Source organism: Perna viridis, chromosome 2 (assembly GCF_037379345.1).
Source record: "Perna viridis isolate PV_CMFRI_1.1 ecotype Kerala chromosome 2, ASM3737934v1, whole genome shotgun sequence".
NCBI classification, from domain to species: Eukaryota; Metazoa; Mollusca; class Bivalvia; order Mytilida; family Mytilidae; genus Perna; species Perna viridis.
In genome coordinates this window covers 52,756,895-52,772,458 of record NC_142446.1, presented here as the reverse complement: position 1 = coordinate 52,772,458, position 15,564 = coordinate 52,756,895, and the positions used below count along the sequence as shown (strand labels likewise).

Genomic DNA, 15,564 nt, shown 5'->3' with positions numbered 1-15,564 from the left:
TGACAATGTTTACTTAGTTCTAATAAGGCTCAGGGTGCAGTCTTTTACATGTACCAATGTGTCCTACTTCACTAATTACTGGAACACATGTGTGCTTTTTTGAATAGCTGTCAATTATGATGACTTTAACCTCTTTATACCAGTATGTTTGAGTAGCTTGTATTCTTCATTACTTCATTTCTAATGCTTGTGATTTTTAACAAACAACACTAACTTGTGAAATACTGTGGTTCATATTGATTAAGACTTACCAATAAAAAATCTATTTAGAATACTAAAAATTAATATACATACCTAGAATTTGTATTCAACATAATAACCTACTAATTGACTTGATATTGCCCTTGACAAAAATTATAACAATTTGTTTAAATTACCTATTTATTAGACAAGTAATAAATCAAATATAATCATACTATACAAGCAAATGAAAATCAATTTGTCAAAAAGTGACATTGAAGTACAACACATAATAATAATAGCAATGTTTGAATCTACCATGTTTTCTCAAAATTGTTACATAAATGTATGATATATCTAATAAGTATTTAAACTTTCATATTACGCCATTTTGCAGTTTCTTCTTAATTGTATACAATTAGAATGATTGGCTAGTAAAGACAAGATCAGAATGAGAAACTCCTTCTCGATGAAAACATATTTAATAATATGATATTAAGTTGTATATGAATTTTGATACATCTGTTGGGGAACTATGACTCCCATCTTAACCCCCCCAATCATAAGTAAAATATCAGGCAAGTCCAAATATTCTTTTTAAATGAATAAATTCAATGCTGTTGCTACTTTTTTGTTCATGGGTACATTTAAACTGTAACAAATACTTATGTTCATTGGGCCTATTGTTGCAGCTGTGACACTGATGTAGATAAGCTGCAGATATCACAAGTACAGGTAAGTTTACAAATAGAACAACACTCGCATCCTTTTATACCAGAAGACTTTTTGAATCCAAATACATTGAACATATTCTCCCTTAGACAAGTCTTACAATTACAATAACTAATCAATTCTGGTGTAATGCCAGGTAAGTTTTTAGAAACGTCACTTTCCCATAATACAATATGGCCATTCCTGCCTGTCCTCGTCGACCACATCTCCCAATTTCTTGAAGACATTGAGAAAGAGTTCTTGGAGGACAAGCATGAATGACCCTTGTTGCTGAGCAAGGATCAAAGCCCATACCAGAAACAGATGTTGTCAACACTAGTCTTATTCTTTGGTTGTCTTTGTTCAACTCTGTAAGAATGGTTTTAACAACATCCTCACACTGCCCACTATAAATTAAAGAATACAAAGAACTAAAAATATTCTGCTTGCCAAATAAAGATTGCAAATATAAGAAGGCGGCACTCATATAAAACATAGGGATAAACATAAGTGTAACAGGATAACTGTTGGTGCACTCTTTATGCCTCCTACACTCATGCTTAAAAATTTCTTCATATACACCTAGACTGCCTTTTGAGACAGTTTTCTCACATTTTTCTAAAAAAATGTTTTCCTTATCAGGAGATTTACTAATTAGTCTGCAACCTCTCATTCCAAGTTTCTTTGGTAGGGACTGGGTCTCCTCCACAGTTAGTGTGCCACTCATTGCTATAAACTTTGCCTTGTAGAAAATACCATAGAGTTCACAAATCTTACTGTACATAGGTCTAAATGCATGGTGCCTGAAAAAGATTTACAGACTTTAAGTGGAGCATAACCTAAATTATTTTCAGGCTTTTTTCACTTACACAAACCAAACTCAATTATATTGTATTTGCTTCTTAAAAATGTAATAATGTCTATAATTCTGTAATAGGTGAGTTATTTTTTTTATCAAGTGCTTCTTTTAAAAGGTTAAAAGAGCTATTGTTTGCATGGTCACATTACAATTATCTTTAATATTAATGTGTGTAAAAATAACTTTGTCTTGTGAGATGGAAGAAATATGTATTACATGTATGTTCGATTTTAAGTTAAATTTATATGATTGTAAGCAAATGATATACCATCATTAAAAAATATTTAAGTTTACATGTACATGTATCAATTAATACATATTTATGTTAACTTTAAAAGTGTACTGAATAATTGTTGTAATTAATAAATAATATCTTGCCCATTTGAACTGAATCTAAGGCACTGCAGATCATCTTGAAACCGGTAGTGTAAACCTGGAATATACTAAGGTACATGTTATCTCAAGCATAACACATAAAAATTGTTACTTCCTTTTGTAATTTTCTCAAAAACAAAAGACACACTTAGTTAATTTTAATATCCCAAATAGGAATATCCATTTCAATTTTAGGATCAACTAAAGTTTAAATGTGAATCAAAACCATGAAACTACAAAATAGGAAGCACAAATACCAAAAGATAGAAAATAAGAAAACTGTAAACAAATAGAGGCTCCGTTGATAGTCTCCATTTAACCATACTTTTCAGATGATATACCATTATAAAATTAAGCATACCTAGATGAAAAGTATCAGTTGATGGAGTGTTGCAATGTACATAGTGCCATTAATATTCTTTTTTCAATAAAGTACACTTTCAATAAGATGAAAATGTTGATTCTTCCAAACAACAAACATCGGACACTTTAAAACTTTGGTTTTCTCACCATTTTTCAAAAACATGACACTCGTCAATGAAGACAGTTTTAACATTCCTTACAAAATCAGCAGATTGTAGCAATTTTATTCCATTCAGATTTGAAAAAAGGGATTCAGAGTGACAGTAAATTACCCTGAATTTGCCATCCATTATACCCTGAACACCACAGTTACAGAAATTGTCACAAACATTGCAACTGACACTGCCAACCATGTCAATTTTACAAGCTGGAATACATCTAAAACATATAATTAAAATAATATGAGTCAAATTGCAAATTTTATTTAAATGTACATGTAGTTGATACAAACCCAACTTGAATTACTGGACACATATCAAAACATTCTGTTTTGCTACATGTACATGCAACTTATGCCTACTCTACATCATACTAGGATACATCTATTTAGATAACATAATTTGGTTGACTGATGATTGTAGTGTAGTGTGTTACTTGCAATTCAATACTGTGTAGACATTTATACATGTACCTAGCAACATGTGAGCTCAATGTTTATTACTGTATGAATCTTAATTTCCCTTCAGATTCCCAATTATAATTATGAAAAGAGACATGTCCCAGATGTATAATACTACAAAGAAGTAACAGGTGAAATAGTTAAAAATTACAATTCAATAAAAAACAACTTTTCTATTTCTTTATCAGTCTAAAAAAAAACAAAAAAACATCCGTTTGTGATACTTGGATACACATACAATGTACATTTGTAAGTCATAAGTCATAAAAAATTTGTTAATTTTCAAATCATTGATACTTAAGTTCTGTCATGGGTTGGAGTCAAATATTATAGTAATATTATACTATTGTGTAAGGTTTTCCATAGCTTAGTTATTGGTCTGAGGCTAGTAGTATTGGAATGAGATGTAGACCAAGTTCAATATGGTAAGCTGAGGACCAATAACTCATCCAATATGGATGACCTTATGCAATTATACCTTTACAGACTAATTAGTCCAATACGTCGTATTGTTCTAAGCGAATATGGCTAAATCAAGTATTGGCCACTTTCATGTTTTGTATTAAATTGTCTGTTTTGATCATATTTAGGCTAATACTTGAATGTTAATCAATTAAACATATTATTAAATAATCTGTAAAATTCAGCCCTAACATGCTAACATGGATCTGATAAATAAGTTTCAAGTTCCTCCTAATGACCTCTGGACCACTACAGCCTATCTGGAATCAATACATTGTTCAATACAGAATTGGTCTATGACACTTCATTACAATGATTAAGATAATAGGAAATAGGCAGCATTCATTTCTAGTGAGCATGAGACAGTCAAAATTTACTTGATATGGGGTCACTTTAAAATCTACAAAATACAATGTACAAATAACAATATGTATCTTTCTTTTCTCCACTGTTCAGTTGATATCCTCTGGGTGTTCAAGAACCACACCAATCTTGGAAAAATATTGTCATGATTGAGTTGTCATCAAAACAAAGCTTTCTAAGATAGGAAAGGCAATCATTGAGTTCGTTGTGCTGAAATTCTGTCATGTACATTTGTTTTTACATCCAAAGTTACATTTTGTATGTGTAAAATATTCCCACCATCCGTTGGGGACTGTAATATTTCCGAATTCTGTACAAATTATGAATCATGGAAACATTAGCTGAAAAAATGATCAGACCCACTAAAGGAATGTGATAGGGGCTAACATGGGGTAAAAGTCTACTAGGTTGTCATACTCCAAAATAAGTGAACTTGTAGCCTTAAGTTTAAACACCTCAACAGCATGCAGAGCATTTTTAATAATGTATATTTAGCTAGATTTAAATTTAAATTTAATCCACAAGAACTTTTTCTAATAATTTACAAAAATGACATTTATTAAATTCCTAGCTTTGATGTAATTTTCACAAATTATGTTACTACTGAATAAATATTGACAGATTGTAATGATCATGAATACGAGGAACAGTAACATGAAGATAAAAACAGTAGTCTTTTTCACTTACATGAAAAAAAAATTGATTTCCAATACACTTCACAGTGCATTCAACATTAAACAGTTAAAACTTTAAACCATAAGTTTATACATGTATTATCGAATGGGGAAAAAGTGCTCTCATTTCCAGGGGCAGATTCAGGCAAGGGCAGCATGGGTTGTTAGGGGTAGATTTTGGCGGTTTTAGGATGAAGCTTAAATTTCTGGCTAATTTTACCACAAAAGTAAAATATATCTAGATTGCACCCACTCTAGAGGAATATTTCAAGAGTTTAACCTAAAAAAAAATTAACTGTACCCCCTACTCCCATCTAAAATCCTGGATCCGCCCCCGATTTCATATAGAAGTGGCACATTTTAAGCTGATTTGAGCTTGATTGGGAGGGAGGTTAACTGAACTGGTAAAACGGTACAGGTGTGTGGCCCCAAAAATTTTTACCCACCCCATTCATATGTTCTGACAATGAAAAACTGACACCCATTCATATATATGTAATGAATTTATGTAACCCATTCATATATATGCATGGTGTTTATCAGTATACTGCAACTAAATTACTAAATTCCTACCCTTTTCATATATTACTAATCATAAAAAGTAGACCGATATGGGTCGCACAATTGTACCTACCCAGTGACAGTGTACTTAAGTTATCCCCCCCTCCCCCCCCCCGTATGTACATATGTAATACAAGGTTTTCAACATTATCTTGTTTTTAAAGATGCAAACTGGTCATTTTGTATGATGTTCAGGGGTGTAACAACCAAAGAAGCAGCATTGGAATCACTAACTACAAACGGAAAAGCCTGATAAATCAGACTTTTTCCATACCCAACAGGTAAATTTAAAATCAAATCCCCCTCTTCTTCGAGAAGATACTGAAGTGCATCCCTCTGTAATTCTTTCAGATGCACACCGAAGTGGCGGAAAACAATTTCATCCATTTTAACCTTCAGACCGACGTACTAAGTCGTGAATGTGAAAAAAGTCACACAAAATGTAGTTCTTTATTCGCTACGACAATGTTACACTAAAACATAAAAATACATATCAAGACAAAGCATTTCATATCAACAAAGTACCAAAAATATTTCGATACAAGATGGTACACAAGTTCATCCGATTTGTTCTGCGTAGGAAAACGTGTTCGATTTGAAAATCCCATGTAATTTTAACCTATTTTCTACCAATTAGAGGCAAAACTTCAGCAAATAAGTTTCCAGTGAAAATATGAAAAAATGTGGAAGGTACCTAATACCAAAGTTGGAACTGTAAACGAAAACCAAGGGGAATTAAGGGCGCATTTATTGCTAGTCAGACCAAGTCGAACCGGTTCTGGTTTGGTTTTTTGGTTCAACAAACCAGTTTATGGTTTGAAAAAAAAAGTTTGAAACCTAACCATGGTTTGTAACTTTTCGTTGAATGAATAGTTTCCCAAATAAATATGGCAGACACTATATTGATGATAGACTTATTAGCGCAGAGCGAGGATGAAAACCCTAATACATGGACATTGCAGTATATTCAACAGAACTTCAACAGAATATCTCAGTTCACATTTTTATTGACTGTCTGCAAAACGTAGAAGGAAGGCAAGAGTAAACAATTATGTTGAAAACGTACTGCCGCTATACACCCCTGATGATTTTAAGGAACGTTTCAGAATCAGCAGGTCCACATTTGACAGAATAATAGTTCATATGTCTCACAAGTTAGCCGTCGGTAATAAAGGAGGCACAATGAAAGTTTCTGTAGAGAAACATTTATTAATATTCACGAGATACGCCTCGTCTCAGCAAACACTCACAGAAATAGCAGATAACTTTGGCGTTTGCGAAGCTACTGTGCATGGCATTGTACATCGTATACCTTCAACTATTTGCTCTGATATGCTACCAGATTTGATCAAATGGCCATCAGGAATAAAAGTTCAAGAAACAGTCGAGAAGTTTTTTGACCACAAGGGTTTTCCTGGCATCATAGGGGCTATAGATGGGTCACACGTTCCAATAAAAACACCAAAAGTGGATGGTGAACAGTATTTTAACCGAAAAAAATTTCCATCAATTATACTGCAAGCCGTTTGTGACCGGAATTTACATTTCCTTGATGTCTTTTGTGGTTGGCCGGGATCTGTGCACGATTCCAAGGTGTTAAAAAATTCACCTTTATATATAAAAAAGCAACTGAAAAGAAGGAAGAGTTCTTTCCTGTCAACACTCATTTGATAGGAGATTCTGCATATGGATTAAGTGAATGGCTACTGACACCCTTTTAAGACCTTGGTAACCTAACAAATGATCAAAAACGGTATAATTGTATCCACAGTTCTAGCAGAATGTGTATTGAAAGAGCATTTGGGGCACTAAAAGGTAGATTTAGACGTCTTAAGTACATTGACATGTCAGATATTGGTGAAGCTGTGAGACTTGTTCTTAGTTGCTGTGCATTACATGAGCTGTGTTTAGTAAATTCTGAAGAACTTGAGGAATACATACAGGAAGGATTGGTAAATAATGAAGAAATTAATGACTTCCATGATTTCTTGCGAAGGATGCCATCTGCAGAACAAAAACGTCTGTCAATTGTCAATATGTTGAAATAGATACCTTTAGTTTGATATTGCAGATCAGCGATAACTTTGCTGATATTAACTCAGAGCAAAAAAAGTTTTGCCGTGTTTTCCATATCTTTATAAATATTTCTTTTTCTTTAAGATGTGGTTTAGCTATCACACACAATTAAAAACATAAAACAATATTCACTATTGATTCTTTTTTTCTCCAATCGGTTAAATTTTATTTCAATGTTTATTTTCTTATCTTTGAGCAAAGAAATTGGTACTTCATTTATCTTATTTTTTATTGGATAACCATAGTCATAAACATTATCTTGAATAGGACTTACCATCGGGTTATATCAACCACGAACGACACAAAGGGTGCTACTTGTGGAACAAGAACTGTTTTCCTTAAACGGCTTCAAGGGGGAGGGGGGCACCTTAGGTTCACCCCTAGTTTTGATAGGGATTCATGTTGTTTTAGCATTCTTTTATAAAAGTTAACATATTACAGATGAGAATGGTTCACATAGAAACTAAATTAAATGCTTTTCCCAACTATATATCAAGCTCTAATATAAATTTCCTTTATTAAATCCTTTATTTAATCTCAGAAATTCCTGAAAAACTGTAATGAAGACTAGACAAACAACGTAGTATCTATGATAACAAAAAAACATGGTATAAGTTCTCAATCATCAATTATTCTTATGGTAAGTACACCTCAATACTTTGGTAAGATTCTTCCATTTCTGCTCGCATTGAGAATATGTAAAGGTATTGCCAAGCTTGTTGATTTCATCAAATATTTCTCGCCATATTGCTTTTTTTTTGCTGCCAGGTTTGTTGAATCTATATTCTTTTTTCATATGTAGATCAATCAATGTTTTCACCTCTGAAGATTTCCACACCTTACTTGAATACTGTGATTCAACAGTAGTTTTTCTTATACTTGTCTCTTCTTCATAACCTGGAAAAAATAAAATAAAATATACATGCACAACCATGAAATAATAACATTGGGATAGATTTGTTAGGTTTGAAACAAATAAGTCTCCAAATTGGATATTTTTAGACTCTTAGGCCTATCGGTCTTAAAACAGATGTATAGATAATTTCATTATTATGTCAAATTTTATGTGAGTGTCAAACGATAGACAACAACATGATTCAATTTTTCTATAAATTGCTATTGACAGGTTGAAACTGATTTTTGTTTCATTTACCCCTCCTGATAATGATTTATGACTATAATTTGAGGGAAAATTTCAATTTAAATTGTTTACCCCCCCCCCCCCACACACACACAAAAATAAATACAAACTAAAAAAAAAAATGTAATACAGTACCAACTGATTAGATGTTTTCATACTTTTATGAAATTTCTTATTTTTCTTTATACTACAAATTTAAGTGAACATACCTTTTGAATCATCACTCCCATTATTATTTTTATCAAGAGAGTGTTCCTCAAATGACTGCTTCTCCTTCTCTTCTGAAAGGAAATTAAAAATTAAACTTCATCCATGAAATCATGGTAAACTATAAAACCTTCCAAATGAACTTCTGATCAGAAATAGAAAATACATCATACCATACTTTAAAATTCCCCTTTTCAAGCAATAGATTAAAGTGTAAACCAGTACACAGAAATTAACCATAATACTGTTATAAGTATAGATTTTTAAAAGACTCTATGGTTGTACAATTCTTTAAGCTTTCATTCAGGTCATATTTACTCATAAAGTTTGGATGCATAAACAGTTTCAAGAACAACATTATTTACTTCAATTTTATATTTTTCTACCTTTTCAATTTATATTTCAAAATTTGCAATAGCTGTTTTCAATAAATTAAAACCCACCTAAAAGAGATGTACATATTAGCTTGTCGATATTAGCCCAGTCAACTAAGGTGTTAATAATCCATGGATGAACATCTTCAATAAGATCTTTTCCAATGTCTGTAAGATTTTTAATTATGTGTTCATACACAGATTCTGAATAAGTTTTGGTTATTACTGGTATATCTGCAACTCCCATTTTTCGTCTCATTATTGAGCCACTTTCCTCTGTTTCACAAAGTAATGATTTAAGAATACCACGTGGAATGTGCACGATATTTAGATGGAACTAGTGAAGCTATTGGCCCAACAGGAACATCTATCATGTCTCCTAAATAGAAATAAAATCTATATAAATTCAATGTTTTCAAGATGAAGGTATAAATGTCTCATGACAATCTAAAGTATTAGTATTAATAAAAATATAAGTGTATAATGTAGTAAAAACACACACAAGTACTTCTTACTAAAAAAGTGTCTGGAAATAAATTTAATGTAAATACTTGTTAATTAATTTGCCATTGTATAAAGAACACAAAAAATTGTTGACTTTGTTTGAAATATTTTGAACCAGAAACTTATGAAACAACTACATTATTAGGCTTTGGTTGGATATTGCATTAACAGACTAGAAATGTCTCTAAAAAATGGACAATAATAGAGGAAAAAATATCAATTGATTGTTAAGAAAAAAGCTGTTGTATTTTAGGAGATTCTAAGAACAAATAGGGGTGAAAATAGATCTATTGCACTAATTCACATCCATTAGCACTGGTAGGAATTTTTATTTTGACCAAGGAGTTAAGTATAAATATCTTTATAAATCCTTGTTTTGACTATTAAAAAAATGTATCAAGAAAGTTATCCAATCACCTCTACTTACGGTCTTGGTCCAAATTGTAAGAGCTTATGTAACAAGATTTTTTCTTTAACGTATCATTTTAAGTTACATACACCATTAAGCTTTCTCTGACCTACATGTATCATTATATGTTTAATCAGTAGGGTAGTTTACAATAAATTTAGAAGGCCCCTATTAAAAGTTTCACAAGATGCTGTGGCCAGTGTGGGTAGGTTCACAAATAAAACCTGCCCCCCCGGCATTTTGTACCAACTTCAGACAAAATAGAAATCCACTTTCCAGAGGTCCGTTTTTCCTCAGTCTTGAAAACAAATAACTACCGAGATACAGTGTAAGTGACACCACAGTATATACCCTGCGCTAACAGAAAAAAATCGTCTTAGTCAATGATTTAAAATACCAGACTATACTTTTTGTTGATCTTAGAGCATGCGTTTTACTATAGAATATAATTAACTTGCCTTTCTCATGTTGGGCACAAATCCAATCCATTTTTTCCTTATCATCTACTTGTAGAGTAAGTATCTTTTTCTCTCTTGCCGCCATGTCTGCTGAAACCGATGTTTTATCAACAATAGATTCTTCATTTTTAATCACTATAGCAACCACCGGATTGCATTTATGTCATTTTTCATCCCTAGCCAAAAGTGCGAAACTAAACTAAACTGTGGAGTGCTGGCTTCCAGAATGCGCCCTTATTTTCGCACTTTTGGCTTGGCCTTGGGATGAAGAATCTATTGTTGGTAAAAAAATTTCTGAAAAAAGGGCTCAATTGAGCACATCTTTCCTTCATTCCTTTCACAATGCTAGTAGTGTTCGTTTATCGTGTGTTTAAACGCACGAAAGAAGCATTGGTTTATTGTGCATTTGCCGGATTTGGTGAGCGTGGGTGCAGGAAATCTGAACATCTCTAGGAGTGTATGCAAATTGGTTTGTTTGTTGGGGTTTAACGTCCGAGCAGCAATATTTCAGCTATATTCAGACAATGAACATGAAATGGATGGCGTCGGGTCGTTTTGCCCTTTTTCCCCTTCTCCCTCTCGTTGTTTCGCCCTTTATCCCGTTCGTCGGGGTTGTTTCGCCCTTACTGCAGGGTCGTTTCGCCCTTATTGTAGGGTCGTTTCGCCCTCATTGGATATACATGTGTTTAATTAGCTTGTGTTGTGCAGGTAAGAATACATGTTTATTCTGTGAATAAAAACTTGAATGTTTGTATAGTAGGGATTGATCTAATTGTTAAATTGATAGATACTTGTACTGATATTCCTTTTTCTTTCAGATAAAGCCCATCAGTTGCTGATTCTGAGGCAATGTCACAAGAGATATTTATTGCGAAATGAGAAAATTGGAAGATATTGATAACCAATTATGTCATTATATATCTTTTTCGGCAGGGCCTCGAGAATAAATGTGATATATGGTGATGACAGAAGAGATTAATATAAGTTCTGAACATTTATTTAAATAATTCATGAGTATAAAAGCACAATTACTAGCACATTGTTACAAAAAACTATTTACATAGTAAATGACAGGGTTAAAAATACAACATGATCATGGGATTTATAAAAGCACTAATTATAATAGTCACTACATCGTTCAAAAACACTGGATCACAATATCATCAGTCGCAAAATCGGTATATATGTCCAATCTTCTTGAGGAACGTTGTTGTTGTCATCTGAGTGGAAGGGTCCTGGTACATGGTCCACAGTTCCTTGAGTTTGTCGTCCAGTCGGTTGTAGCGGCGATTGGTCTCCCTCGCAAGGTCATCGGAAGCAACACTGATGGCGATGAGTTCAGCCTCCCTTCTCAACAGCGGGATCAGTCTGTATATTCCACGGCCGGAACTGGATTTCTGGTTGAGTCTGGTGTGCCATCCTAAAATGAAAAAAAAAAACATGTTAAAATTGCAAGGAAAATGTATTTCAAAACCTTAAATGAAAGAGGTTGTTATACATTTCTAGTATATTTAGTTATGTATCCTATCGTGGATTCAAAATTAATTTCTTTTATTAAATTGATATTTCTTTTCATTTTAGTTTAATTATATAGGTGTTTGATATTAAATATAAACTCAATAAAAATATAGATACCTTGCCGGATGATCCCATGGAACTTGTATTTAAGCACCTCGGTGAACGATGCCTAAGCTATTCGATCTTAAGATCAAACGATTACCGCAATCAATGCAATTACATACGGGTTAAAACATTATATACTATTACAAATTAATTAAGTTTAATACTGAAGCGGTGAATTCAATTATACAAAGGTATAGTGTAGATCAATTTAGAACTAATTATGTTAAATGCTGTGAATACAATTAAATATGGGTCAATAAATTACCTACTATTAAACATTAATTGATTTAATTGCTGAAGCTGTGAATTAGCAAAAATTTAATTGAAAAGAAAAGATAATGCATTCTATATTGTTTTTGACAAGCTGTCTATGCAGTTACGCAATATTCCGAGAGAGAGAGAGAGAGAGAGAGAGCAAAATCTTCGATCTTTTTTTTCTCTAAATAAATAAATAAATAAACAGATAAATAAATAAATAAATCGAGAACGAAGGTTAAAATAGTAGTAAATAATATTTATAAGGAGAAATTCCTTATTAATAAGGAAAGGGCGAAACAACTCACATAAAGGGCGAAAGAACCTAGGGCGAAGGGGAAAAAGGGCGAAACGACCCGGAACCAAATGGATGATATAATGAACATGAAATGAAAAAAAAGGATGGGTCACAAGGATAATAGGGTCGACAAATTTTGATTGCCACTGGAAAAAGGGGGGATGGGTAAGATCGGGCAATTTAGCCTCCTGTGGTGGAGCGCAAAGGTTCCTACTCCTATCGAATACCACAGCAGGGTTCTTTAACGTGCGAGGAACCTGACAACCCCAGCATGTAACACGCCAGGGGTACCCCATTCCACCACCTGGGGCACACATCCCAGTTGCTCTGTGGGCAGAGCGCCTAGCCCCCGGCTAGCTTTCTGAGCACTATTTAGTCGCCTTATACGACAAGCTTAGCGCTGCTGCAGGCCTATTCTTTTATCACCCGGACCTGCACGGGGCTGTGTTTGCAGTAACTATTATAATAGACATTAAAAAAAGCATCCCAAAAATGATGTGGGAAAATGTATGCAAGGAATACCTCGATTAGATATAAAATGAACTAAAATCCATTATCTTCCCTCTCATTAGACATGAACTGTCCATTATTTAACTATTTTATAATTAGAACTTAATGCTCTTGAAAATGGTTATTAAAAGCTTATCTTATTAGAATAATGACGATGTCATGAAATAATAAATTAATGCTATGAACCAACATTTTAGTCACTATAGATTGTGTCTACCCATGATTTTGCATGTTTTTGCAAATAACTCAAAAGTTGTTGCCTTAAGCAGAATTCTGGAAGGGTATTATTGTTCAGCACCATGAGACAGATCTAAGCCAAAATCTTTAAAACAATTCATCATTTGATGTAGCTTAAATTTGAGTTTTGTTATACTTTTACTTTACTTTTATCTTTCATTCTTTGTATGGTTGAATCTCTAAATGATTAATATCAAATATATTTGTAGGTGTATTTGTAGGTGAGAGTGTAGGTGGAAAGTAACCAGTTGAATGCTTCGTCATGAAATCGTATAATGGTTGCAGCATCAAAAGTATTTCTACCTTTGCAGATATTTGTAATGTTTCCTAGAAAGACTAAGAGGCCTTATATACATGTGTGATATCCCTAGTACATACAATACCAATACATGATCATTATGTACATTAAGTACATTTGTATTTCTTTTAACTGAGTAGCAGTCTTTATTAAAGCTGCATTAGCTGTCATTTTCTTAAATTTTTGTTTCTGTTGAAATATGCCTTAACCTTGAATTATTTCTACTAAATTGTACTTTTCCTGTATAATTTCATTTGATATCCTCAAATAAAATGCATTTAATACATGAAATAGGTGTCTATATATACATTGGCTTGCAAGACAGAAAATCGACCTAGTTATTTTCATATGCATGTGACTTACGGTGACCTTAATCCATGCAAGTGCCGTAAGGGTCACTTCTTTAATAACAAATCAGATTGCAAAACGAAAGTGGTTATCCAACGGCAAGGAAGACCGACAAACTCAAGCCGTAAAAGAAAAAAGTTCGAATATAACGCAAGGATCCTTTTGAAATTTACGTATTGTGGTAGAATGTGGCACAAATAATGTCACTATTTATTTGAAAACTAATAAAGAAATAGATGAAATGATATGAAAACAAGACACATGCTTACCTGTGTATCCTTTATTGAAATTTTTTAACCAAGCTTAAAGTATTTTTAACCCAGGTGAATGCCCAGGTGACAATCTTCGTAAGTAAAATAATTACATCAGAGCTATCAATCTTCTCTAATTAATTACAGAATGTTGTTTTCACAATATTCTGTAGGTATTCTCCACATTTATTGCTTCAGTTGCGTTACTACAAACTTATTTCATTGAATCAGCAGAATTCAGTAGAATAAAAACTGAACAAATTTGGCAGCTAATACAGCTTTAAATTTAGACAGGATGTGATGTACTTTATTTTGTTTTACATTTTTTTGGAGAATTTGTTATAGGGCCATTTATTAACATTCTTTGTAAACAAAAGTTTAATTTTAATTGGACATTTTCAGCAGGAATGTGATAAAAAGCACATGGCCCCCTAAATCCCAATCACTATTTTGCTTTGAATTGGTTAATTTTAGTGTGAGAGATGAGTGTATGGTTTTGTCAGAAGTACTGACCTAAATACAGAAAAGACTATTATTACATTAAAATATAAGACAAAAAAAAACAACAAAACATGCTTCTTTGGTGTTATTTTCTACACCATAAATCACCTGCACCATAGGCAGTGTCTGAATTTTGTATGGACTTAAACTGTAGATTCGGCCAATTCTGACATAGGTAAAAGTGTTCAACATGATGAGATCTATCTGTTGTAAAAATTTTGTGTTAAGCCATGTTGGAGTTACTGCCCTTTTTGATGTTTTTTCACTTTTTTAATGTTATTTCTTTCAAAATTCTTCTCCTCTGAAACTACTCGACCAATTTTAACCAAACCTGCTATGAATGTTCCTTTGTGTAATTTTTATAGTTCTTATGTAGGAATTTTTGATCTGTGAAAAAACATGGCTGCTGTTACTAACAGTAGAACAAAGCGGTCTGAAATGATCCTTTTATGGCTTACAAAAGTCTCTAAGAGATCAAAGTTGTCAGATGACTCCTTGTAAGAGTTATTCTCCTTGAAAGGTGAAAAATGACGTTTTCTTGCAGCTTTTAGCCAATATCTTGAAACTATAATACATGTAGTAAGAAAGAAACTTTTGATTGCTGAAATGATTCTTATGATAAGTTCACCAAAGTCTTCTTGGATCAAAATTATCAAGATTGCCAACAGGACATTCACCTGGGTTAAAAATACTTTCACTGAGTGGGGGTGTGAACTGATTACTGATAAGCAATTTTACTTGGTTATCTGGTATGATTTCTCTTTAAATATAGGCTAAGGTGTAAATCATTTTTTATTATTAAATTTTTATGGTTTGTTTTAGCTCACCTGCCCATAGGCCATGTTTCTTTCAAAATTCTTCTTTCAAAGGAGCTATTGCCATCCTTTGGCGTCTGTTATCATCATTA

At 32.9% G+C, this 15,564-nt stretch overlaps 3 protein-coding genes across 13 annotated transcripts in view; 1 reads left to right on the top strand and 2 right to left on the bottom strand.

Annotated features, from left to right (window-relative positions):
- Positions 1–332: 332 nt before the first annotated feature.
- On the bottom strand, positions 333–5,578 carry LOC148625985 (uncharacterized). Its single transcript, XM_088571074.1, has 3 exons — positions 5,340–5,578; positions 2,761–2,866; positions 333–1,705 (listed from the first exon to the last, which is right to left on the bottom strand). Exons 1-3 carry the CDS (start codon positions 5,552–5,554, stop codon positions 1,028–1,030), a joined length of 999 nt encoding a protein of 332 aa, XP_088427200.1. The 5' UTR covers positions 5,555–5,578; the 3' UTR covers positions 333–1,027.
- A 2,165-nt stretch (positions 5,579–7,743) lies between these two features.
- Positions 7,744–14,895, bottom strand: LOC148625984 (uncharacterized). Of its 2 annotated transcripts, none has more exons than XM_088569495.1 (4): positions 10,337–14,895; positions 9,035–9,344; positions 8,594–8,665; positions 7,744–8,140 (listed from the first exon to the last, which is right to left on the bottom strand). In XM_088569495.1, the coding sequence occupies exons 2-4, from the start codon at positions 9,222–9,224 to the stop codon at positions 7,869–7,871; spliced, it is 534 nt and encodes a 177-aa protein (XP_088425621.1). In that variant the 5' UTR covers positions 9,225–9,344; positions 10,337–14,895; the 3' UTR covers positions 7,744–7,868. The 2 variants fall into 2 exon arrangements, with proteins under 2 accessions (XP_088425621.1, XP_088425622.1); XM_088569496.1 differs by having other exon boundaries at positions 8,594–8,662.
- The window catches only part of LOC148625983 (uncharacterized), a 58,640-nt gene continuing 53,606 nt past the window's right edge, over positions 10,531–15,564 (top strand). For 2 of the 10 annotated variants that reach the window (XM_088569487.1, XM_088569482.1), the window contains exon 1: positions 10,551–10,618. In XM_088569487.1, the coding sequence (XP_088425613.1) occupies positions 10,601–10,618 (18 nt within the window). In that variant the 5' untranslated portion in view covers positions 10,551–10,600. Of the gene's footprint in view, positions 10,619–12,845; positions 13,577–15,564 lie in introns of those variants that run through there. The other 8 variants (XM_088569485.1, XM_088569480.1, XM_088569486.1 and 5 more) reach the window with 6 other exon arrangements.

Bases quoted from the DNA above. Each gene is read 5' to 3' on its own strand.
- LOC148625984 (XM_088569495.1), bottom strand. From the start codon at position 9,224: ATGAGACGAAAAATGGGAGTTGCAGATATACCAGTAATAACCAAAACT. The intron at 8,666-9,034 runs GTGGGTTTTAAT...ATTTCCTTTCAG, and splicing joins AATATGTACATCTCTTTTAG to AAGAGAAGGAGAAGCAGTCA. The intron at 8,141-8,593 runs GTATGTTCACTT...TATTTTTTCCAG, and splicing joins TGGGAGTGATGATTCAAAAG to GTTATGAAGAAGAGACAAGT.
- LOC148625985 (XM_088571074.1), bottom strand. From the start codon at position 5,554: ATGGATGAAATTGTTTTCCGCCACTTCGGTGTGCATCTGAAAGAATTA. The intron at 2,867-5,339 runs GTTTGCATCTTT...TATATGTTTTAG, and splicing joins AACATCATACAAAATGACCA to ATGTATTCCAGCTTGTAAAA. The intron at 1,706-2,760 runs GTAATTTACTGT...TAAAGTCTGTAA, and splicing joins TAATGGATGGCAAATTCAGG to ATCTTTTTCAGGCACCATGC.